Source organism: Entelurus aequoreus, linkage group LG23 (assembly GCF_033978785.1).
Source record: "Entelurus aequoreus isolate RoL-2023_Sb linkage group LG23, RoL_Eaeq_v1.1, whole genome shotgun sequence".
In the NCBI taxonomy this organism is placed as follows: Eukaryota; Metazoa; Chordata; class Actinopteri; order Syngnathiformes; family Syngnathidae; genus Entelurus; species Entelurus aequoreus.
This window is the reverse complement of record NC_084753.1, coordinates 18,694,224-18,720,608: the sequence shown is the minus strand read 5'-3', so window position 1 is coordinate 18,720,608 and position 26,385 is coordinate 18,694,224. Positions and strand designations below refer to the sequence as shown.

Genomic DNA, 26,385 nt, shown 5'->3' with positions numbered 1-26,385 from the left:
AAAAATGTTTTACTTGGATGCATGTCATGTATTTGTTCAAAACTTTGTAACAATATTATCTAAAGACCTGCTGGGTTTATTTTAAAGACAAAGTGGCCAATGGGCACACCATCTTTGCGTTGACGAATGTATTCCAGGTAACCATCCACAGTTAACGCAGCATGTGCGGGCAAAATAAATTACACGAATAATCTGTGTTTAATGTGGTTATTATTGTATGATTAATCGCATGAGTTAACATGTTTGACATCCCTGGGGAAAAAAATAAAAAAAATAATCAATCAATCAATTAAAAAACCTGGCATGCTCACCTACTACAAAGTAAATTCCAGAATTTAAGTCAAAAGAAAAGTCAATATATTGATAACCTGTACACTTTGCCTGCCAGGGCAATGGCTCCAACTCGCTCTGTCCAGGTGTGGCTTGCTAAGGGACGGAAAGAGTGACTGGGTGTGAATTCTTCAATAAAATGTGTTTGTATGTGATTTGCTCTTTATCTATTCATCCATCCATCCATCCATTTTATATCCTCTTTAGAGTCACAGGTAAATTGTAGTTTATGCTCATTACCTAAAAACAATGTTTAATATTCAGAAATTAGATCATATGTTAGTGTGAATCTGGAGTTTTTTCCTGCCAATAAAATAGGAATATATCTTTTCGCAGGACTGTGATGCAAGCTTGAAAATGTTGTCCTCAAAAGCTTCAGACCTGCAGAAAGCTGCAGAGTCCAGCACACAAAAGGTGCTTTCAGCAGATGTCACCCTGGCTATCCAAGCAATCAACAAAGACCTTCACAGGTACCTCAAGAAGACCCAACTGTTAATATGTATTTATTTATCAATATATACTTATATATTGCAAAATCTGATTCCTCGCTACAGCCAGTATCAATATGACTCACTGTTTACTTGCTGTCTGTTCTACCCAAAGGCTGAGGTCCATTTTTCAGCAAAATAATCGTGTTGACAACATGACGGATGCAGTGAAAAAGGTCAGGAGCCAAACAGTTCAACCAAAACCATCCTCAGCACACCAGGTAGGAATGTTAAAAATATTGGGCCCTAGTGTGTGAATGTGAGTGAGAATGTTGTCTATCTGTGTTGGCCCTGCGATGAGGTGGCGACTTGTCCAGAGTGTACCCCGCCTTCCACTCGAATGCAGCTGAGATAGGCTCCAACACCCCCCGCGACCCCAAAAAGGGACAAGCGGTAGAAAATGGATGGATGGACAACAGCAGAATACAATAATACAATGTAGGGGGCATGTACTTTGAAATTAGGTACTACTATTTTGTGCTGATGTTAGTTTTGAAAAGGTCTTTCAACCTTTGCCAGCGCAGCAGGCAGTGCAGGCATAAGAATCTGTCCATACAGAATTAAACCCTTGTTTATTGCTGCTAATTGGTTCCACGCCTGACAATGATAACGTAGAATTGTCATGAATAAATCGAATATTTTTATCGTCAGAGCATAAAAAAAATATTTGTAACCTTCTAAGTAGTATATTGCATAGCTCAGACCTAAATTCGGTTCCTGTCTACAGCGCTAAGCCTTCTGTGTAATGTAGTACACAAACACTGATATCATCACTTCCTAGTTTACATGTATTTATTTAACTTTTATTTATCCTGCTCTCACTGGGATGCTGACTGATGGGATGTAATATCTTCCTGTTTGGATGAAGAATTAATCATAAACCTCCTGCAGTTAAAAAAAAAAAGAGGTCTCGCAAACGATCGTCTTTTTGTGTCTTTTTCACATCTCCGGGTCTAAGTTGAATGTCAAATTTGACCAACTTTTCGGTTTATGGCCACGACCTTCTACTATCCAGGTGAGAGGCATGATTTATAATCTAGAAATAACTTTCACCAACTCAGAGGCGATGCAGCAGCTCACTGGCTCAGTATGTCAATATAGCAAGCATAAGCTAGTTAGCGCTCTGTGATCATGCCACCTCTATAAGTATCTCCTTGGCGTGAAGCGCTTATAATAGCAATATCGCTAAAACTTGGCTAATGTTCAGGTCACGAGATATAAATTGAGTATTGTTGGCGGTTTTTGGATGTTCTTTAGAAGGCTTTATGGGCACAATAGTGCACTTCCAATTAGGGCTGGGCAATTAATCACATTTTTATTTTTATTTCGATTATGGCTTCTCGTGATTATGCAAATATAATTGTCAAAAAAGCAATTAATAGGCCGCGCAACATACATGCAAATTCCAGAGCTTGTGACGGTGAAACAGATTCGGAGCAAATGAGTGAAAAAAGAGCATGAATACAAGAAGTTTGGGATGTCGCCATGGTTGCTATTTAAAATTTGACATAGCGCAAGTATGTCTAATAATAATCACTAAACTAAAAAAAAAAGTAAGTTTTATGATTTCCGCGTTCACATAACCGTGGACGGAGTCACATAACTGGCCAATAAAACATAATCCGCTGATAAACGCAAAATAATATCAGAGAATTTGCCATAAATGTAAGTAAAATGTTGTCATTGTGAGGAGAAGAAACATTTGTTTGGGAAAATAATGTGTCCGGTAGCGCTCATGTATCCCCGACACACTCAACCGCCGGCCGTCCTGAACTAAACAACGTCAAGATGGCCACTTGAAACGGCAACTCATTTACCAAGCTAAAACACGCAATAACAATCCATACACCCACAACACGTCTCATCTGCTTGTGTTGTTGTGAACGACATCAGTGGATGTAACATTAATGTGTGTATAAACGGTAGTTGCAACTTGAGAACATGCACACTTTTCCCCTTCACAATAATAGCGCGGTGCACCACATCCGGTCTGACTGCGCTATACAAGCATAATGTACTTAAAGCACTTATTGATGCATTTACACAACTATTATGCTTTGACCTAAAATAATGGTCAAAATTGTTCAAAGATGTATTGCACCAATAAATGTAAAAAATATTGCATTTAATTAACAGACATTTTATGAAATTTAATTTTACACAAAAAGCACACACTCTATGGTGGTGAAATAAGTGTAAAATGTTAAAAACTGAATTACAAACAATGAAAACGGAAGAACTGAATTTTATTGATTTTTCATATTGCTATTGTTTTTAAAATTGATTGTTATTGCTATTATTATTATTATTATTATTATTATTATTATTATTTTACTTGCTGCGGTTTATTTGTTACTAATTTATATGAAGTTGTTTTTTTTAAACGTTATTTAGAGTTGAGTTTTGGTGGTACAATAAACAGTCATGTTTTCAAATTAATGAATAGTCGTGTAATTAATTGTGATTACAATATCAATCAAAAAATAACCGTGATAATCGTCCAGCCTTACTCCCATTGGCTGCATTTTTTTGGCACGCCGTATTTTTCACGAGTTAGAATGCATAAAAAAAAGAAAAACATATGTGTTCTTGTCTTACATAGGTTTTGTGAATGATAGGCAAAGTTTCAAAAAAATAAGTGCAGTTCCCTTTTAGGGTTACAACAAATTCATTAAATATCAAGTTAATTCAATGTAATTGGAAAGAAAATACCCCTCGAAACTTTTGCCACAACTTTCTGAAAAAGCTGCTGCGAATTTAGGACACAAAAAAAGATAGGTAGATACATTATCCCTCTCCAAGAGAAATTGACATTCAGTGTTTCCCATAAACTGCCAAGATACCTGTGGCGGTGCGGGCGTGGCTATGGGCGTGGCCATGGGCGTGGTCACCAGGACATCATCGAGTAATTTGCTTAATTTACTACAATGATATGATTTTCTCTAAAAAGGCTAAAAAAATGTATACTTACTAATTAAAGGCCTACTGAAATGAATTTTTTTAATTTAAACGGGGATAGCAGATCTATTCTATGTGTCATACTTGATCATTTCGCGATATTGCCATATTTTTGCTGAAAGGATTTAGTATAGAACAACGACGATAAAGATTGCAACTTTTGGTATCTGATAAAAAAAAAAGGCTTGCCCCTACCGGAAGTAGCGTGACGTAGTCAGTTGAACATATACGCAAAGTTCCCTATTGTTTACAATGATGGCCGCATGAAGTGAGAGAGATTCGGACCGAGAAAGCGACAATTTCCCCATTAATTTGAGCGAGGATGAAAGATTTGTGGATGAGTAAAGTGCAAGTGAAGGACTAGTGGGGAGTTGAAGCTATTCAGATAGGGAAGATGCTGTGAGAGCCGGGGGTGACCTGATATTCAGCTGGGAATGACTACAACAGTAAATAAACACAAGACATATATATACTCTATTAGCCACAACACAACCAGGCTTATATTTAATATGCCACAAATTAATCCTGCATAAAAACACCTGCGTGTTTGTTATGCTAGCTCCTAGCTCCTCTGCTAGCTCCTAGCTCCATAGAACACGCCAATACAATTCAAACACCTGATCAACACACACAATCACTCAGCCCAAAAGACCGTTCACCTAACCCAAGGTTCATAAAGCTTATATATTTTTAAAAAGTTACGTACGTGACGCGCACATACGGTCAAGCTATCTAATGTTTAGCAGCCAAGGCTGCATACTCACGGTACCTGATATTCAGCTGGGAATGACTACAACAGTAAATAAACACAAGACATATATACACTCTATTAGCCACAACACGACCAGGCTTATATTTAATATGCCACAAATTAATCCTGCATAAAAACACCTGCGTGTTTGTTATGCTAGCTCCTAGCTCCTATGCTAGCTCCTAGCTCCTAGCTCCATAGAACACGCCAATACAATTCAAACACCTGATCAACACACACAATCACTCAGCCCAAAAGACCGTTCACCTAACCCAAGGTTCATAAAGCTTATATATTTTTAAAAAGTTACGTACGTGACGCGCACATACGGTCAAGCTATCAAATGTTTAGCAGCCAAGGCTGCATACTCACGGTACCTGATATTCAGCCGGGAATGACTACAACAGTAAATAAACACAAGACATGTATATACTCTATTAGCCACAACACAATCAGGCTTATATTTAATATGCCACAAATTAATCCTGCATAAAAACACCTGCGTGTTTGTTATGCTAGCTCCTAGCTCCTATGCTAGCTCCTAGCTCCATAGAACACGCCAATACAATTCAAACACCTGATCAACACACACAATCACTCAGCCCAAAAGACCGTTCACCTGACCCGAGGTTCATAAAGCTTATATATTTAAAAAAAGTTACGTACATACGCAAAAAAAAGTTGCGCACATACGGTCAAGCGATCAAATGTTTAGAAGCCAAAGCTGCATACTCACAGTAGCACGTCTGCGTCTTTGTCATCCAAATCAAAGTAATCCTGGTAAGAGTCTGTGTTGTCCCAGTTCTCTACAGGCGTCTGTGTATCCAAGTCAAAAGTCCTCCTGGTTAGAGTCTCTGTTATCCGAGTTCTTCCATCTTGACTGCATCTTTCGGGAATGTAAACAAAGAAGCGCCGGCTGTGTACTGTTGTTGCTGACTACGTTCGAAAAATACGTCCATTTCGCACCGACAACTTTCTTCTTTGCTTGCTCAGCTTCCTTCTCCATAATGCAATGAACATGATTGCAACAGATTCACGAACACAGATGTCCAGAATACTGTGGAATTATGAAATGAAAACAGAGCTTTTTCGTATTGGCTTCAATGTGGAAGGCATACCCGTGTTCCCCGGGCTACGTCACGCGCATACGTCATCCTCAGAGGCGTTTCGAACCGGAAGTTTAGCGGCAAATTTAAAATGTCACTTTATAAGTTAACCCGGCCGTATTGGCATGTGTTATAATGTTAAGATTTCATCATTGATATATAAACTATCAGACTGCGTGGTCGGTAGTAGTGGGTTTCAGTAGGCCTTTAATAATAACAGTTTTGTTTTAAACGTCCATCCATCCATCCATTTTACAATATAATTACAACACTTTATGTACATATTTATATACAGATTTGAACAATAAGTTATTCACTGAAATATATTATTAATTGTGGTTCTTACAAAAAATATATATTATAAAAATATAAAAGCTAAAATGTCTCTTAAAGCTCTGCCCCTTTAATTAGTGCATACTAAATAATTTAACTTTAGCCTACTATTACAACCATATTATTTACCAGCAACATAAAGTGAAACAGAGGCAGAGGTGTCCTGCCACAGTCAGTAACAAATAAACAGAAAACAGTAGTGGTGGTAGATAGACACAAAGCTTCATCAAACATCTGATCCACTGAACAAAGAGCTCCAAAAATCTTGATCCTACACTTCTCTTTTGTAAAGTAAATCTTAACAGCCGATATGGGCATCTACATCAACTATATGATTTGCCTGAGAAGCTTGACAGGACACAAAAAATAAAATAAAATAAAAAATAAATGTAAAAAAAAAATAAATTAAAACACATTTTTTTGTGGCGGCCTTAATTCTTTCGTGGCGGGCCGCAACAAATAAATGAATGTGTGGGAAACACTGACATTCGAATTCACATCCTAAAAAACCCTAGAGGGTACGGATAAGGTTCTAATTTGATGTTTTGGCTCAATTCCATAGGAGCAAGAAGTGCTGGGCTTTGGACCTGTAGTGGAACATCCAGACACAGTGAAGATGATAACCGATACAGAGACACTTGGTAAGGATGTCAAAGGAACCCCAAAGACGGTGTTCACAGCTTTGGTCGACAGAGAGCATACTGAAGAAGAAGATGCGGATGTAGCAGAGAGTCAACATATGAGCATAATCCCGCAGAGAAAACATGAATCCGACCAACTCACTGATTCTGAATCAAGCCTGTCTGCAGAAACCTCCTCAGGCTTTTTAAACACTGAAATGTGTCCGTCCAAAATCACACTACCAGAACACCCGGAAACCTGTAAAAAGACACACGCTGCACCCTCTGGGTCACGTTACCTCCTCACAGACACATTTCCGGACGCCAAACAAGCAGACATTACAGATAAAAGTCACCCTGAGGAGCAAACGCGCCAAAATAGGCATTTGATTCCAAAGAGATGGACTGATTACACGATGGCTGACATTAGGGACTTACTGTCATCATCGGAGGACACTGAGGCGAAGCAAGTAAGTCACGTTTCTTTTTCATCTTGCTTCTTCCCAATATGCAGCTTTTTTAGTTAAAAATGATACATCATTATATAAATGTCAAAATACTGTCAGTTTTTGCATGGAATAGTCTAACAGGGTAATCGAAGTTAAGGCAGAAACACTAACATTTTTTTTTAATAACATTTGCTAGGCTGATCCTGATAGGGGTCAATACAATAAAACATATTTATTTTGTGCTAAACACTTGCTGCATACAAAGCTAAGGATATTTTTTATTAACTTACATATGGAACAAAACGAGACAATAACAGCTTTCCGCAAGTGAAGGTACTGGTCGTCCTTGCTTGTCCTCTTTTGGCTTTTTCCTTCTTTTTTCTATCTTTACCGCCATGGATCTTCAAAAAAACCTGCCCATCTCTAACATTTGGTAGATGCAATCTCTTGGAAATTATTCTGCCCACATTTTGCCATTTTCTAACCTTTTTTTTTCCATTGTTCCTTTGCAGACTGTGACTTCCATGCATTTGTTCAACCATGTTATCCTATTTGAATGTGTTCGAGTTTGCAAGTATCTTGATGCACGTAGGCAGTCCTCATTTTACAATGTTTAGTGTTACAACATTTCATGGTTATGACCCACTCTTATGAATTATGAATATTAGGGTTGTTTATTTATTTATTTTTTATAAATACCTTTTTGAAAATTATGAATCGATTTAGAACCAGGATGAATAAAAATTGCGATTTGGATGTGAATAGATTTTTTTGTGCATCCCTAATGAATGGTGTTAAAAAAAAAAGAGAACTATTTACGGACAGAAGAATACGTAGTCGTGCATCGATGCCCTGAAGAAGGACATCATCACTTTTGTTCCTTTCAGTTACCTTTTTCACTTCACACTCCATTAAGTCTTTTTAATAATATTTGCTAGGCTGATCCTGATAGGGGTCAATACAATAAAACATATTCATTTTGTGCTAAACACTTGCTGCATACACACACAAAGCTAAGGATATTTTTTATTAACTTACATATGGAACAAAACGAGACAATAACAGCTTTCCGCAAGCGAAGGTACTGGTCGTCCTTGCTTGTCCTCTTTTGGCTTTTTCCTTCTTTTTTCTATCTTTACCGCCATGGTTCTTCAACAAAACCTGCCCATCTCTGACATTTGGTAGATGCAATCTCTGGGAAATTATTCTGCCCACATTTTGCCATTTTCTAATCTTTTTTTTTTTTCCATTGTTCCTTTGCAGACTTTGACTTCCATGCATTTGTTCAACCATGTTATCCCATTTGAATGTGTTCGAGTTTGCAAGTATCTTGATGCACGTAGGCAGTCCTCATTTTACAATGTTTAGTGTTACAACATTTCATGGTTATGACCCACTCCCATGAATTATGAATATTAAAGTTGTTTATTTATTTAGTTTTTTTAAATACCTTTTTGAAAATTATGAACCGATTTAGAACCAGGATGAATAAAAATTGCGATTCGGATGTGAATCGATTTTTTTGTGCATCCCTAATGAATAGTGTTAAAAATAAAAGAGAACTATTTACGGACAGAAGAAAACGTAGTCGCGCATCGATGCCCTGAAGAAGGACATCATCACTTTTGTTCCTTTCAGTTACCTTTTTCACTTCACACTCCATTAAAGGCCTAATTTTCTTATTTAAAAGGGGTTAGCAGATCCATTCTATGTGTCATACTTGATCATTTTGCGATATTGCCATATTTTTGCTGAAAGGATTTAGTAGAGAACATCGACAATAAAGTTCGCAACTTTTGGTCGCTGATAAAAAAAGCCTTGCCTGTACCGGAAGTAGCGTGACGTCACAGGTTGAAAGGCTCCTCACATTTCCCCATTGTTTACACCAGCAGCGAGAGCGATTCGGACCGAGAAAGCGACGATTACCCCATTTATTTGAGCCAGGATGAAAGATTTGTGGATGAGGAACGTGAGAGTGAAGGACTAGAGTGCAGTGCAGGACGGATCTTTTTTCTCTCTGACCGTAACTTAGGTACAAGCTGGCTCATTGGATTCCACACTCTCTCCTTTTTCTATTGTGGATCACGGGTTTGTATTTTAAACCACCTCGGATACTATATCCTCTTGAAAAAGAGATTCGAGAACGTGAAATGGACATTCACAGTGACTTTTATCTCCACGACAATACATCGGCGAAGCACTTTAACTACGGAGCTAACGTGATAGCATCGGGCTTAACTGCAGATAGAAACAAAAGAAATAAACCCCTGACTGGAAGGATAGACAGAAAATCAACAATACTACCAAACTCTGGACCTGTAACTACACGGTTAATGCTTTCCAGCCTGGCGAAGCTTAACAATGCTGTTGCTAACGACTCCATTGAAGCTAACTTAGCTACGGGACCTCACAGAGCTATGCTAAAAACATTAGTTATCCACCTACGCCAGCCAGCCCTCATCTGCTCATCAACACCCGTGCTCACCTGCGTTCCAGCGATCGACGGAGCGACGAAGGACTTCACCCGATCATCCGCGCGGTCGGCGGCTAGCGTCGGCTAGCGTCGGCTAGCGCGTCTGCTATCCAAGTCAAAGTCCTCCTGGTTGTGTTGCTGCAGCCAGCCGCTAATACACCGATCCCACCTACAACTTTCTTCTTTGCGGTCTTCATTGTTCATTAAACAAATTGCAAAAGATTCACCAACACATATGTCCAGAATACTGTGGAATTTTGCGATGAAAACCAAGCTTTTTGTATTGGATACAATGTGTCCGAATACTTCCGTTTCAACGATTGACGTCACGTGCATACGTCATCTTACATAGACGTTTTCAACCGGAAGTTTAGCGGGAAATTTAAAATTGCACTTTATAAGTTAACCCGGCCGTATTGGCATGTGTTGCAATATTAAGATTTCATCATTGATATATAAACTATCAGACTGCGTGGGGGTAGTAGTGGGTTTCAGTAGGCCTTTAAATCTCGCAAGCTTGAGACCAACTATTGCGATGGCAGTGCGTTAAAGAAAAGTGAAATGAAATTAGACACAGTAAAACGGTCAGAAAGAGAAGAAATACAGATCACACTACACATGCTCGTCTCTCCAACGCGCCTTGAATGACGTGCACAAAAATCATCGAGTTGCAACAATGCATTAGGGATGAGTGTTGCAATACATCGGACATTTTCTAGCATCCAACATCAAACAACTCTTCCCTCAACCACGAGTTTATGATCATCATCACTTGCCTGCGAAGTTAACAAGCCAGATACTACAGTCTGTAAACATTGCTCCAAAGTACGGATATTGTGTTGATTTATTGCGCATACAAAAGTAAACATTGACATGTACAAAGGCAGTAATATATGATAAAACAAGGCGGCAGCTAAAGAAGGACTTCCCCGTTTATCCCCTCTTTTATCTCACAGGAAAAACCCACCAGGTGAAGAGCTGATTTTACTACATCTGGCGCTGACATAAGACAACCATGTGACTTGCGTCCCATATCTGACCATAGAATGAACAAATATACTACAAACACCAAAACCAGTGAACTTGGCACGTTGTGTAAATCCTAAATAAAAACAGAATACAATGATTTGCAAATCCTTTTCAACTTATATTCAATTGAATAGACTGCAAAGACAAGATACTTAACGTTCGAACTGGAAAACTTTATTTTGCAAATATTAGCTCAAAGCGCAAAGTTGAAAAGCCAGCATCTGTGATGGTATGGAGGTGTATTAGTGCCCAAGGCATGGGTAACTTACACATCTGTGTAGGCATCATTAATGGTTTTGGAGCAACATATGTTGCCATCCAAGCAACGTTATCATGGACGCCCCTGCTTATTTCAGCAAGACAACAGCGTGGCTTCATAGTAAAAGAGTGCGGGTACTAGACTGGCCTGCCTGTAGTCCAGACCTGTCTCCCATTGAAAATATGTGGCACTTTATGAAGCGTAAAATACGACAACAGAGACCCCGGCCTGTTGAACAACTTAAGCTGTACATCAAGCAAGAATGGGAAATAATTCCACCTGAAAAGCCTCAAAAATTGATCTCCTCAGTTCCCAAACGTTTTCTGAGTGTTGTTAAAAAGAAAGGCCATGTAACACAGTGGTAAAAATGCCCCTGTGCCAACTTTTTTGCAATGTGTTGCTGACATTAAATTCTAAGTTAATGATTATTTGCAAAAATAAATAAATACGTTTCTCAGTTTGAACATTAAATATCTTGTCTTTGCAGTCTATTCAATTAAATATAAGTCGAAAAGGATTTGCAAATCATTGTATTCTGTTTTTATTTACGAATTACACAACGTGCCAACTTCACTGGTTTTGGGTTTTGTACATTACTAAGACTATAGTGGCCCTAAACAGTTAGCTTGTACAGTAGGGGGTGCCCATTGTGCGGCACAGGGGCCATCTGTGGCCCGTGATTCGTTTGTCATTGGCCCTTGGCACATTACAAAAAACACCAGCGAAGATATATATATATATATATATATATATATATATATATATATATATATATATAAAACATAGTTGATGCAGGGGTAGGTATTGCTTTGGTTTTTGACTAAGACTAGGGATCTTGGGATCGAAAAGGTTGGTGACCACTGCTCTACATGTAATTGGCAAGCAAAATAAAAGCAGCCCCACCTTAAAATTAGTTTTTTTTACATGAAAACAAATTAAAGTAAAATGATATACGAATAAATATATATAGCCTATTATATGCGCACCATAGCCTAGACATACACCAACAATTCGGCCACCGAAAAACACCTTGATCACCAAAACCGCACTGCTGAAACTGGATTATGTGATGACGTAAGCAATGTGTACGCGACTGTCTGGAGCGGATCGAGGCAGCTTGTCTGCGATGCGGACGTACGGTAATATATCTAAGATATACCCACGGACAGCGAGCTGCAAAATGTGCAAATATTAAGAGGACAGTGGCGACTTTTAAGGAGAGAAAGTCCGACTGGAGCAGCAGCGCCCAGCAGGTCTGACGTCAGTTTTGCTGCAAGTCTCGCTGTTCGTCATTGACATCGATCGACAGAAGTAAAGAGTCTCTGAATACGAATACAGTTTCCAACAGAGGTGATTGCTCAAACACTGCAAGGGCTTCCCTTAAAATATGACAAAAAAGTGGTAAATTATGTACTTTTGTGTTTAGATTTTATTGATTGGATGATCTGTCTGAGGCTGAATTCCTTTTTGATTGACAGTAAAATGAGCAACTCAGCGATCTTGAAATATAAACCACTGCCAGAGCATTTTCCAAGTTCCTTTTCGTTGTTCCGTGTTGATATGGAGAATTTTACAATCCCTTATGTGACGTTTTCGTTGTAAAATCTAGCATCTTAATATATTTTATCTGTTAGTAGAGAATATTTGTCTTCAGAGAGTAGCTGAAAATGAGCTTCCCCTACTTGAAAGACCAGCAGCCGCCACTGGTCTCAAATAACACCAGAAAAAGATGCAAAATGTTATGCTAGTTGTTTTTAATGAAAGAAAAGTCACAAAAAATCTCTAGAAACTGGACGAATTCTCAACTAAACACATTTTACAATTAGCAACAACAATTAAAAAATAGAGCAAAACGATATAAGAAAAATTATATATACAGTATAAATACTTTTTTATAAATTTTTTGGCCTTTTTAAAGAAAACATATGCATTATCGCTGATGAATCAAATTGTACGATGATGTCATTTTAACCACGCCCCTAACCACAAGTTTATTTGCAAGTTGGGAGAAACCTTGGATACCAAGCATAGCATCAGTTTATACCTCTTTGACAATGAAACACTGGCGACAAAATTGCATTCGTGTCCAAATATTGGGGTCTCTTTTTTGAAGCTAATTTGAATTATGAAAGCAAATAATTTACTGTGATTAATTCAATAAATCAACATCCTTTATTTAACCAGGTAAAATGGCTTTTCCGATTGTGACCTGGACAAGAGGGCAGCAAGACAAAGTTACACAAATACATACTGTATAAGAACAACAAAAACAGCAGCAGTCACACACCACATTTAAATGAAAAAAAAAAAAAAAAAAAAAATATATATATATATATATATATATATATATATATATATATATATATATATATATATATATATATATATATATAGCAACATAAAAACCTGTGATAGGTCAAAACAATGTATAGAATGTTTTAATAAAAACAACTGAAAAACAAGTACAACGCCCGATAGAAACATTTTCTCAATCCTTTTAAATGGCCTGAAACTCCCCCAAAGTGATCAGCTCAGGTAACCTCAGATCATTCTGCAAGTTATTCCATAACCATGGAGCAGCGTATCTGAAAGCTGTTTTTCCAGGATTTGTGTTGGCTCTAGGAAAAAAACATTCTAAGTATGCCCTGTGATCTTAAGCTGTAGCGACGGAATCTCTACACATAAAAGAACATAAATAAGGAAGAACCAGACCAAGAAGTGATTTATACATAAAACACAACCATCGAGAAAATCTGCGTACTGATCAAGATGAACAGTTTGTCTTTGCATATAAATTGCAGTGGTGGACAACCAGTAATAAAACATAAGGCGCAGTGATATACAGTATCCAGTTTTTTCAAATAAGAGTCGATCAATGACATTTCAAAAAAACTTGATAAATCTGATTTTAAAAGAATAATTGTTTGACAGTACTAAGATAACATATACCATATTGATCTATGTAATAATAATTCCTACCGTATAATATAATATAATTACATTAATTAAGCACACCAGTTTTAGTGATTTAAAAGTACTTTCCATTGCCTAATTTAAAGAAACATGATGTAGATTTTGGGCAGCACGGTGGTACAGGGGTTAGTGCATGTGCCTCACAATACGAAGGTCCTGAGTTCGATCCTGATCTTTCTTTGTGGAGTTTGCATGTGCCTCACAATACGAAGGTCCTGAGTAGTCCTGGGTTCGATCCTGATCTTTCTGTGTGGAGTTTGCATGTTCTCCCCGTGACTGCGTGGGTTCCCTCCGGGTACTCCGGCTTCCTCCCACCCCCAAAGACATGCCGCTGGGGATAGGTTGATTGGCAACACTAAATTGGCCCTAGTGTGTGAATGTGAGTGTGAATGTTGTCTGTCTATCTGTGTTGGCCCTGCGATGACGTAGCGACTTGTCCAGGGTGTACCCTGCCTTCCGCCCGAATGCAGCTGAGATAGGCTCCAGCACCTCCCGCTACCCCAAAAGGGACAAGCGGTAGAAAATGGATGGATGGATAGATGATGTAGATTTGCCAGATGTTTTACTCCAATATTTTGATATTCGTTTCGACCAGATATGTTTTTGTGCTCAAAAACAGCCCACTTTTTTTTTTAACGATGTTCTCTCCAAGACACCCTGTTATCAGCGTCAGTAATAACGGTCTACCTTGAACCGCTGAATGCTTGGTGTTCCGAAAATTCTTAAAATACTTGCAAAACTCCTCATGTAGAGGTGTACTGCAGGTGTATAAAGGCAGGAAGAAGCAGCCCTCAGTATGAATACTGTGCAGTTCTACACCACTGCAACCAATTACAAAAATATTCAAATTAGGGATTTTTACTACTTAAAGGCCTACTGAAATGATTTTTTTTTATTTAAACGGGGATAGCAGATCTATTCTATGTGTCATACTTGATCATTTCGCGATATTGCCATATTTTTGCTGAAAGGATTTAGTATAGAACAACGACGATAAAGATTGCAACTTTTGGTATCTGATAAAAAAAAGGCTTGCCCCTACCGGAAGTAGCGTGACGTAGTCAGTTGAACATATACGCAAAGTTCCCTATTGTTTACAATGATGGCCGCATGAAGTGAGAGAGATTCGGACCGAGAAAGCGACAATTTCCCCATTAATTTGAGCGAGGATGAAAGATTAGTGGATGAGTAAAGTGCAAGTGAAGGACTAGTGGGGAGTTGAAGCTATTCAGATAGGGAAGATGCTGTGAGAGCCGGGGGTGACCTGATATTCAGCTGGGAATGACTACAACAGTAAATAAACACAAGACATATATATACTCTATTAGCCACAACACAACCAGGCTTATATTTAATATGCCACAAATTAATCCTGCATAAAAACACCTGCGTGTTTGTTATGCTAGCTCCTAGCTCCTCTGCTAGCTCCTAGCTCCATAGAACACGCCAATACAATTCAAACACCTGATCAACACACACAATCACTCAGCCCAAAAGACCGTTCACCTAACCCAAGGTTCATAAAGCTTATATATTTTTAAAAAGTTACGTACGTGACGCGCACATACGGTCAAGTTATCGAATGTTTAGCAGCCAAGGCTGCATACTCACGGTACCTGATATTCAGCTGGGAATGACTACAACAGTAAATAAACACAAGACATATATATACTCTATTAGCCACAACACAACCAGGCTTATATTTAATATGCCACAAATTAATCCTGCATAATAACACCTGCGTGTTTGTTATGCTAGCTCCTAGCTCCTCTGCTAGCTCCTAGCTCCATAGAACACGCCAATACAATTCAAACACCTGATCAACACACACAATCACTCAGCCCAAAAGACCGTTCACCTAACCCAAGGTTCATAAAGCTTATATATTTTTAAAAAGTTACGTACGTGACGCGCACGTACGGTACGGTACGTGTTATGCTAGCTCCTAGCTCCTCTGCTAGCTCCTAGCTCCATAGAACACGCCAATACAATTCAAACACTTGATCAACACACACAATCACTCAGCCCAAAAGACCGTTCACCTAACCCAAGGTTCATAAAGCTTATAAATTTTAAAAAAGTTACGTACATACGCAAAAAAAAGCCAAAGCTGCATACTCACAGTAGCACATCTGCGTCTTTGTCATCCAAATCTAAGTAATCCTGGTAAGAGTCTGTGTTGTCCCAGTTCTCTACAGGCGTCTGTGTATCCAAGTCAAAAGTCCTCCTGGTTAGAGTCTCTGTTATCCGAGTTCTTCCATCTTGACTGCATCTTTCGGGAATGTAAACAAAGAAGCGCCGGCTGTGTACTGTTGTGGCTGACTACGTTCGAAAAATACGTCCATTTCGCACCGACAACTTTCTTCTTTGCTTGCTCGGCTTCCTTCTCCATAATGCAATGAACATGATTGAAACAGATTCACGAACACAGATGTCCAGAATACTGTGGAATTATGAAATGAAAACAGAGCTTTTTCGTATTGGCTTCAATGTGGAAGGCATACCCGTGTTCGCCGGGCCACGTCACGCGCATACGTCATCCTCAGAGGCGTTTCGAACCGGAAGTTTAGCGGCAAATTTAAAATGTCACTTTATAAGTTAACCCGGCCGTATTGGCATGTGTTATAATGTTAAGATTTCATCATTGATATATAAACTATCAGACTGCGTGGTCGGTAGTAGTGGGTTTCAGTAGGCCTTTAAGTTGTGCGTACGCTATCATTCTTTGTGCGGACATTGTTGATTGTGCAATTTTAAATTTCCCGCTGAACTTCCGGTTGAAAACGTTTATGTATGATTACGTATGCGCGTGATGTCAATCGTTGAAGCGGAAGTATAGGTACACCATTGTATCCAATACAAAAAGCTCGGTTTTCATCGCAAAATTCCATAGTATTCTGGACATCTGTGTTGGTGAATCTTTTGCAATTTGTTTAATGAGCAATGAAGACTGCAAAGAAGAAAGCTGTAGGTGGGATCGGTGTATTAGCGGCGGACTACAGCAACACAACCAGGAGGACTTTGAGATGGATAGCAGACGCGCTAGCCGGCGACCTCACCTTGACTTCCTCCGTCTCCGGGCCGCCGACCGCATCTATGATCGGGTGAAGTCCTTCGTCGCTCCGTCGATCGCTGGAACGCAGGTGAGCACGGTGTTGATGAGCAGATGAGGGCTGGCTGGCGTAGGTGGAGCGCTAATGTTTTTAGCATAGCTCTGTGAGGTCCCGTTGCTAAGTTAGCTTCAATGGCGTTGTTAGCAACAGCATTGTTAAGCTTCGCCAGGCTGGAAATCATTAACCGTGTAGTTACATGTCCATGGTTTAGTAGTATTGTTGATTTTCTGTATATCCTTCCAGTCAGGGGTTTATTTCTTTTGTTTCTATCTGCATTTAAGCCCGTTGCTATCACGTTAGCTCCGTAGCTAAAGAGCTTCGCCGATGTATTGTCGTGGAGATAAAAGTCCCTGTGAATGTCCATTTCGCGTTCTCGACTCTCATTTTCAAGAGGATATAGTATCCGAGGTGGTTTAAAATACAAATCCGTGATCCACAATAGAAAAAGGAGAAACTGTGGAATCCAATGAACCCTTGTACCTAAGTTACGGTCAGAGCGAAAAAAGATACGTCCTGCACTGCACTCTAGTCCTTCACTCTCACGTTCCTCATCCACAAATCTTTCATCCTCGCTCAAATTAATGGTGAAATCGTTGCTTTCTCGGTCCGAATCGCTCTCGCTGCTGGTGTAAACAAAGTGCAAATGTGAGGAGCCCTTCAACCTGTGACGTCACGCTACTTCCGGTACAGGCAAGGCTTTTTTTATCAGCGACCAAAAGTTGCGAACTTTATCGTCGATGTTCTCTACTAAATCCTTTCAGCAAAAATATGGCAATATCGCGAAATGATCAAGTATGACACATAGAATGGATCTGCTATCCCCGTTTAAATAAAAAAAAATCATTTCAGTAGGCCTTTAAAAGCTACAAAACCTTGGTTAATCATGCGGTCAAGTTTGATTTTGTACTAGTTAATTCCTAAAACCAGCCATCAGTACTTCCAAGCATGTACCAGACCTGGATGGAGTTCTTCTGCCCGGAGGCTTAGTGCTCTACACTTTGCACATTCTTGTGTTAGCTGCGCAGACACAGTCACATTAACAGGCAGCTCTGCTATTACATGACGGATGAAAACTAACGCTGCTTTTGGTGTGTATCGTGTCAGGTGGGAGAAGACATGGAACCTGAGAGGTCAGCCCAGCAAGAGAGGACATGTGACTCACCCGGACAGACGTCGTATAAACACACATCTACCATGCGGGACGTTTTGTCTCAGATCCAGGGCATGGTAGAAAGAAGCAACATTTTAAATGTGAGTATTATCAAACAGTTTTTCTCAACTTTTCAGATATTTAGGTCTCAACTGTATAATGTTCAGATGATCTCACTTTAATTGTACACATCCCATAAAGTATACTTATAGCCACGAAACAGTGCGCATATAATGGTACCAGTTATCTGATGTTTGTTTATTCCCATCATGCATTTGAGAGGAGGGATCTAAGATGCAGGAATTTCCTGCTGCTTCCCAAGAGTGCAGTGGTTTGGAACTTAAATTAAAGTGGGATGTATATGTTTGAACAATAGGTTTCAATTGGACACTGGTCCACATGCATTTTGTTACATTTTTTATTTTCCTCACATGAAATAATGGAAAAAGAAACTATGAATGTGTGTTACTAAGTAACACTGTAACACTCTGTAAAGAACAAGGTAACCACTACAGTAGTAGCTCAACTCACAAGCTTAATTGCTTCCGCGACTGATCACTTATCTCAAAACACAGTCTGATAGTAACTTGAATAGACTTATTGATACAATCACTTTAGAAATGATGAAAATGCAAACATGGTTCAAGAGGAACAAGTTGTCTCTAAATTTAAGTAAAACAAATATAATTCTATTTGAAATAAGAAGATAATTACACAAATAAAAATGGTGATTGAAGGGATTAACATTGAGCGAGTTGAGCAAAGTACATTACTGGGTGTAATAATTAATGAAAAATGTAATTGAAAGCACATTGAATATATTAATATGAAATTATCAAGAAGCATTGGTGTGCTGGCAAAAGCACGACAAGAGCTAAATGAAAAATCCCTCCAGCAACTCTACTATTCACTCATTTTATCCTTACTTAAGTTACTGTGCAGAAGTTTGGGGAAATAATTATAAAAGCAAAATACATCCCTTAACAATCTTACAAAAACAGGCACTTAGAGTTATCCATAATGTGGGGTTCAAGGAGCACACAAATGGCTTATTTTTAAGGTCAAAACTGTTAAATTTTCCTGATTTAGTTAAATTTCTGACAGGGCTTATCATGTTTAAAGCACGACGTTATGAATTGCCTGCAAATATTCAAAGTTATTCAAGAAAGGGATGTGGGGTATAACCTCAGAGGAACGGCAAAATATAAATACGCTTTAGCACTTAGCACAAGGAAAAGTTTTTGTGTCTCAGTCTGTGGGGTGAAAATATGGAACAGCCTGAGTGATGAACTCAAACACTGTTCAAACATTGAGCATTTTAAGAAATTGTACAAATCTAATATTTTGGTTCGGTATAGTGAGGTCTAGGCTTATTTTGGATATGAGTATGAATGACTTATATGACTTACTTATGATGATATATTGAGATTTGTAAGCACATTGTTCTGGGCAAATTGAGTTATGTGGAACCAGATGAATTTGATAAAATGTGGTTCAGAGGAAACTGGATATTAAAGTAACTATGTAAAAAAGGGGGGAATTCAAAAGTTTATACTTCTTCCATTACCCTTTTGAGATATGTTTAATTTGAGATATGTTTAATTTAATTTAATTTAATTTATTTTCTTAATTAAATTTTATTTTATTTTTTGTGAAATAATATTGCCATTGAGCACAAGACTGTTCAATGGAGGTATGTATGTATATTATGTACTACATGTATGATGTGGAGCTTACTATGACATACTCAATAAACCACTATACAACCGTCGCACATTAAAACGAACTGAAATCAATTTAATTGGTGCAAAGCCACCCCAAAACACCACAATTTTAACGTGTAACATGCCTTTTAAAAATAAATATTGAATGAAAATAACACAATTGATTGATTGATTGATACTTTTATTAGTAGGTTGCACAGTGAAGTACATATTCCGTACAATTGACACTAAATGGTAACACCCGGATAAGTTTTTCAACTTGTTTAAGTCGGGATCCACTTAAATTGATTTATGATACAGATATGTACTATCAGATATATACTATCATCATAATACAGTCATCACACAAGATAATCACACTGAATTATTTACATTATTTACAATCCGGGGTGTGGAGGGGGGGGGGGGGGGTTAGGTTTGGTTGTTATCATCAGTCATCAACAATTGAGAACAGAGAAATGGATATTGGAACAGTGTAGGTCTGACTTGGTAGGATATGGACAGCAAGTAGTGGGCAGAGAGAGAGAGAGAGAGAGAGAGAGAGAGAGAGAGAGAGAGAGAGAGAGAGAGAGAGAGAGAGAGAGAGAGAGAGAGAGAGAGAGAGAGAGAGAGAGAGAGAGAGAGAGAGAGAGATCAGAAGGCATAAGAAATGTTTACATTTGATTATTAACAATCCGGGGAGGGTGTTAGTTTAGGGTTGTAGCTGCCTTGAGGTGAACTTTTATTGCGGTTTTGAAGGAGGATAGAGATGCCCTTTCTTCTATACCTGTACAATAGAATGTACTACTAACAACTACAGTAGTTTGATTAAATAAATTACAAAATTATTGCTTAAATCTATTTAATTGGTGCAGAACCCCCAAAACATCCATCCATCCATTTCCTACCACTTGTTCTTTTCGGGGTTGCGGGGGGTGCTGGAGCCTATCTCAGCTGCACTCGGGCGGAAGGCGGAGTACACCCTGGATAAGTCATGCCTTTTAAAACTAAATATTGTATAGAAAATAACACAATAGAATGTACTTCTAAAAACTCCAGTAGTTTGATGAAATAATGTAATAATAATGTACACCATTTACCTCAGAGAGTGAACTTCTACAATATCGCCTTTCAGCTGCTTCACCGTCAAACACACAGCTTTTTCATGGATACATTTCCACTGTTTAGATATTATTTTAACATTATTGACTCATTCAGCTTCAGTATGGTGCAAAATAGCAGTGATTAGTCAGATTGCCTACCTATTTGTCGACACCATGTTTTTGATGATTTATTTCTTGATTTGAATGAATATCATCCACTTCTTCCTCAGCACAGTCCTTCACACTCACTTTCTTCCTTCCCATGATTGGAAAACAAAGTTATGTCAATTTTTAGCTGTAAGCTAATGGTGGCGAGTAAGACCAGATATTTTGGTCGTATTCAGTGAGGTTCAATGTGACATTTGATGCACCAACTAATGGTGGGGATGCTTGTAACTCAAATTTTTGCTGGCCACTTACAGCGTAATATTTAGTCGAGCGACAGCTCTTATCTCAAAACACTCTAAAATTGGGGCACCACTCTACCACTGTAGTAGCATCATTTAAAACACTAAAGCAGATGGGGTCCACGCAGGTAATGCAGAGAGGTTGTGAAGTTTTTGGCTGATAATCCTTTTTTTCATATATTTCTTAAACATTCCTTTTATTCCCCCCACAATTACTCCACAATGTGTTGAAATACACATAACATATTAGTGTAATTTAAAAATTGAAGTGGCATGGCCACCCTACCAACTGTATATTGAAGGTTTAAAATAAAACCATGATTAAATGATTATATCCTTATAATCATGTTAGCATTTACGATAGCTAGCTTTTAGCGCTCTAATTGCGAAAAAGACATTAGCAGTGCTAGTTTCTAGCTAGCTATTAGCACGCTATTTGGCGTTGCAGTGTATTATTTGAATATCTTGCCAGCAGACACAAAATATTGATACAACTTGATTATACACACACACACACACACACACACACTAGGGCCAATTTAGTGTTTCCAATCAACCTATCCCCAGTGTGTGAATGTGAGTGTGAATGTTGTCTGTCTATCTGTGTTGGCCCTGCGTTGAGGTGGCGACTTGTCCAGGGTGTACACTGCCTTCCGCCCGATTGTAGCTGAGGTGGGCTCCAGCGCCCCCCGTGACCCCGAGGGGAATAAGCGGTGGAAGGTGGGTGGGTGGATGGCATTGATTATACATACATGTCCTTTAGAAAACTGACTTCTAAACTTGATTGATTGATTGATTGAAACTTTTATTCGTAGATTGCACAGTGAAGTACATATTGACCACTAAATGGTAACACCCGAATACGTTTTTCAACTTGTTTAAGTCGGGGTCCACTTAAATTGATTCATGATACAGATACAGTATATACTATTTTCATAATACGGTCATCACACAAGATAATCATCAGAGTGTATACATTGAATTATTTACATTATTTACAATCCGGGGTGTGGGATATAGAGGGGGGGGGGGTAGGTTTGGTTGGTATCAACACTTCAGTCATCAACAATTGCATCATCAGAGAAATGGACATTGGAACTGTGTAGGACTGACTTGGTAGGATATGGACAGCAAGTAGTGGACATAGAGAGAGAGATCAGAAAGTATAAGAAAAAGTGTCTACATTTGATTATTTACAATCCGAAGAGGTATGATGAGGAAGGGAGGGTGTTAGTTTAGGGTTGAAGTTGCCTGGAGGTGTTCTTTTAGTGCGGTTTTGAAGGAGGATAGAGATGCCCTTTCTTTTACACCTGTTGGGAGTGCATTCCATATTGATGTGGCATAGAAAGGAATGAGACCTTTGTTCGATCGGAATCTGGGTTTAACGTGGTTAGTGGAGCTCCCCCTGGTGTTGTGGTTATGGCGGTCATTTACGTTAAGGAAGTAGTTTGACATGTACATCGGTATCAGGGACGTGTAGTGGATTTTATAGACTAGGCATCGCAAAATAGTTGTATTTGTCACGACCAGAACAGGACTCTGAACACAGATGCAGGATTTTCAGAAACAGATATTTATTCTGAACAAGTAAGAGGTCCAAAACAGATCTAACCTGACCACTAAACTAACAAAAATACTAACAACTCAAAACGCTCCGGCTATGGAGGGAAAAAGGGGCTAAGAAAAAAAACTACTAAATACAACAAAAAGGCGATGCTAAGAAGCTAATCTTACCTGACAAAAATTTACAAACAAAGAATCTCCCGTGGTTCAAAAGGTACAAAAAACATGGCAATGGCTGTAGACAAGACTGTGGCAAATGCACGCCGGCGGTACGCACAAGAAGATACGAAAACACTCTGGCACAGGACAGATGGAGGACGAGACATTTATACACATGAGGGAGGGTGACACAGGTGGGCACAATCAGGAAATACGTCAGACCAGTGATAACGGAGGAAGAGCAAGTGATCTGAAACGAGAGGGGGAGTCAGCATTTCAAAATAAAACAGGAAATGACAAAACAACATGAAACCAGACGAAACCCAGGTGTGACAGTATTTGTAAATTTAGACAACGTTGATGTTGAACGTTGGATCCACGTTGTTGGTTGGGAAATTTCAAAGGTCAATTCAACGTCTCAACCTGACATTGAATTAACGTCGTCAAAAAGCGTGTTGTTTCAACGTTGTATTTGTTTGTTTTTTGGTTGGTATCCAGCCATTTTCTACCGTTTGTCCCTTTGGTGTGTGTGCTGGAGCAATGACCAAAATTCAATGGTCAACTCAACGTCAGAACTCAACCCATCAAAAAGCCTGTTGTGCCAACGTTAGGTTTGAGTTGCTCAACGTCAGGACATAATTTAACAAGTTCTCAATGTTGTTTTAACGTCTTGTGCCTGCTGGGTTAGTATTGCGCAAAACCAAGGTACCTGTAGGACCAGTTTAATTTAAAACTGTAATATTCCCAATAATAAGACACTTGTTGCCCCTATAACACAAAGCTGACACAATGTTTTGTCTTAAAACACTTAAAACTTATTTTTCAGACATTTGTTTACGAAATGTAAAATATCAAAATGGACCTTTTAATTGTGTAGTATGAAAATAGTGGTGAAAATAGTTTGGACACCCATGCTGTAAAATGTAAAAAACAACAACACAGAGTTGTTTGTGTTTCAGAGGACAATACACATGGATTTAAATTGGTGCCTTCAGTCGTCACCCAGTGAAGCCGAGATCAGATTGGTCAGGACAGTCCAAAAGGTTCTACTATGCCGATATCATCCAGCACAGTTGGATATCTCCGCCATGGCCAAACAACTGGAGGAGGCAGAGGTACATGAAAATATAGTTTTGTATAGAATGTGTCCAATCACTAAATATAAACTCTATTTTAATGATTCACTAGTGGTACGTGGGCTTCATCTAGTGGTACGCCAAATAATTACCTAATTAAAGTACTGTTTTATTGTCTTCTATTCAAACACAGTGTTACTGTTCAAACTGTGTGTAATGTTACAGTGGTCAAGAATATTACTTGTTTAATAAAACTTCTGCCTTGTTTTTAATGAATACTTAGGCGTACTACGCTACTGTATTTTAATGTTGGTCATCTTGGTGGTACTTGGAGAGCCAGGTTTTTCATAAGGTGGTACTTGGTGAAAGAAGTTTGAGAACCACTGCCCTATTCAATCTGTCTATTGCAGGACTACCAGCGTTGCGTGCTGCACCAAGTTGCCGCCATCAAAAGTGCAAGTTTATCTCAACTTTGTGGTCCAAATGTCCTGAAAAGACTGGAAGCCCAATGGAGTACGGCGCTTCTGGACGCCTCTGCCACAGTGCAGGTCAAAGCAGCCCAGCTGGATCGGGTCAAACAGTATCACACACAGCTGAAGAAAATCAAAGCTTTCCTGAAGGTTGTAGCGGCCCAGAAGAACAAAATGAGCTTGTGAGTAAAGTCATGGTTGAAACCTCAAATATTCATCTTGGTAGTGATTGGGACTGGGTTTGTGCGATATACACCGTACACTTTTAATACTGCCGTCATATTGTGATAATGCATTTTGATGACACATTCTAGCTGTGTCCCGCAAATTTGACAGTGACAAGTGCATGACCGCATCGTCAACTTCAATGTAGCGGCTAACTAATATTCGCTTCCATGGCGGCAAATAATGTACCATTATCACTGGCATTATCACTGGAGAACAAGGAATAGCCAAACAGGAGGATGATACATTTAGCCATGCTAACCGCTAAGCGAGAGCTCATGAATGTAAACGGGTTGGCTAAGCGATACAAGTATCGATAAAAATGCCTCTTATTAGTATCAGTATATGGCCGATACTATAGAGGTTTGATCAATTTTTTACAAACTCAGGAAATAAGCCTCTTGGCACTAAAAAAAAACAAATGATTGAAATCAGAGCCAGTAGTAGTTTTTGCTTATATTTAGTTATTTTGCCCTACTGAAATTAGTTTGCTTAAAATATTGTACATAATACAATTGAATAAGGAAGTAATTAAAATATGTAATTTATATTGTTACACTGCTATTCTTTGTTTTTGTCTGATTATAATTGTGATCAAATATTGAATCATTCAATGATCATGAACACTTGAAATATCAGTATCAGCATTGATATGACCCCAGTAAATACTTGGTATTGGATCAATACTCAAATTTGTAGTATCGCCCAAAACTAATGTAAAGTATCCCAATAACAGAAGAATAAGTGTTTATTACATTTTAACAGAAGTGTAGATAAAATTAATAGCATTGGACATTTCAACATTACCTAGAGGTAGTTTGACTTAGTCCGCTCTTAGAGCTGCTGGAGTGATCGGCAAGTGCCGAAGTACAAAGACTTGGCACTAGGGATGTGCGTATCGATCCTGTGGTATCGATATATCGATACGCACACGCTACTCATTTGGCATCACTTTTCTGAAAAAAGTATCGATATAAACCAAAAAACGGCGTGTGGGGGGTGCAAGCATCACTTTCAGATGTTTTTGATGACTTACTTAACTTACTATGTGCTGGGACACCCCTGTACCTGGCAGAGTATAGAGCTGGCCCAGTCACGTGACAGGAGACAGCGAATGAGCGTCGTCAACGTGCAACACACACACAGCCAGCCGACAGTGATGCAGCCATGCAGGCATATCCAGTGTTGTCCATTTGTTGACTTAAAACAGGCATTGTTTTTGTTTTTTTTAGTAATGTTTACTGAATATTTTTGTGTGGAGTTTGCATGTTCTCCCCGTGACTGCGTGGGTTCCCTCCGGGTACTCCGGCTTCCTCCCACCTCCAAAGACATGCACCTGGGGATAGGTTGATTGGCAACACTAAATTGGCCCTAGTGTGTGAATGTTGTCTGTCTATCTGTGTTGGCCCTGCGATGAGGTGGCGACTTGTCCAGGGTGTACGCCGCCTTCCGCCCGATTGTAGCTGAGATAGGCTCCAGCGCCCCCCGCGACCCCGAAGGGAATAAGCGGTAGAAAATGGATGGATGTTTAAATGATTATCCTAAATTCAAATAATTTCCACACAGGGGAATTTACTGTGAGTTGAAAATTGCTTGAGTATTTAAAACAAGATAAGAAAGAGATACAATTTGGAGATTCTTCATCTT

The 26,385-nt window shown here is 38.9% G+C and overlaps 1 protein-coding gene across 1 annotated transcript in view; it reads left to right on the top strand.

Annotated features, from left to right (window-relative positions):
* The window catches only part of LOC133640910 (nesprin-1-like), a 228,250-nt gene that overhangs the window by 14,184 nt on the left and 187,681 nt on the right, over positions 1–26,385 (top strand). Inside the window, exons 5-10 of the mRNA XM_062034594.1 lie at positions 667–800; positions 934–1,039; positions 6,529–7,056; positions 17,987–18,133; positions 23,927–24,082; positions 24,454–24,695. Of these exons, the coding sequence (XP_061890578.1) occupies positions 667–800; positions 934–1,039; positions 6,529–7,056; positions 17,987–18,133; positions 23,927–24,082; positions 24,454–24,695 (1,313 nt within the window). The remainder of the gene's footprint in view (positions 1–666; positions 801–933; positions 1,040–6,528; positions 7,057–17,986; positions 18,134–23,926; positions 24,083–24,453; positions 24,696–26,385) is intronic.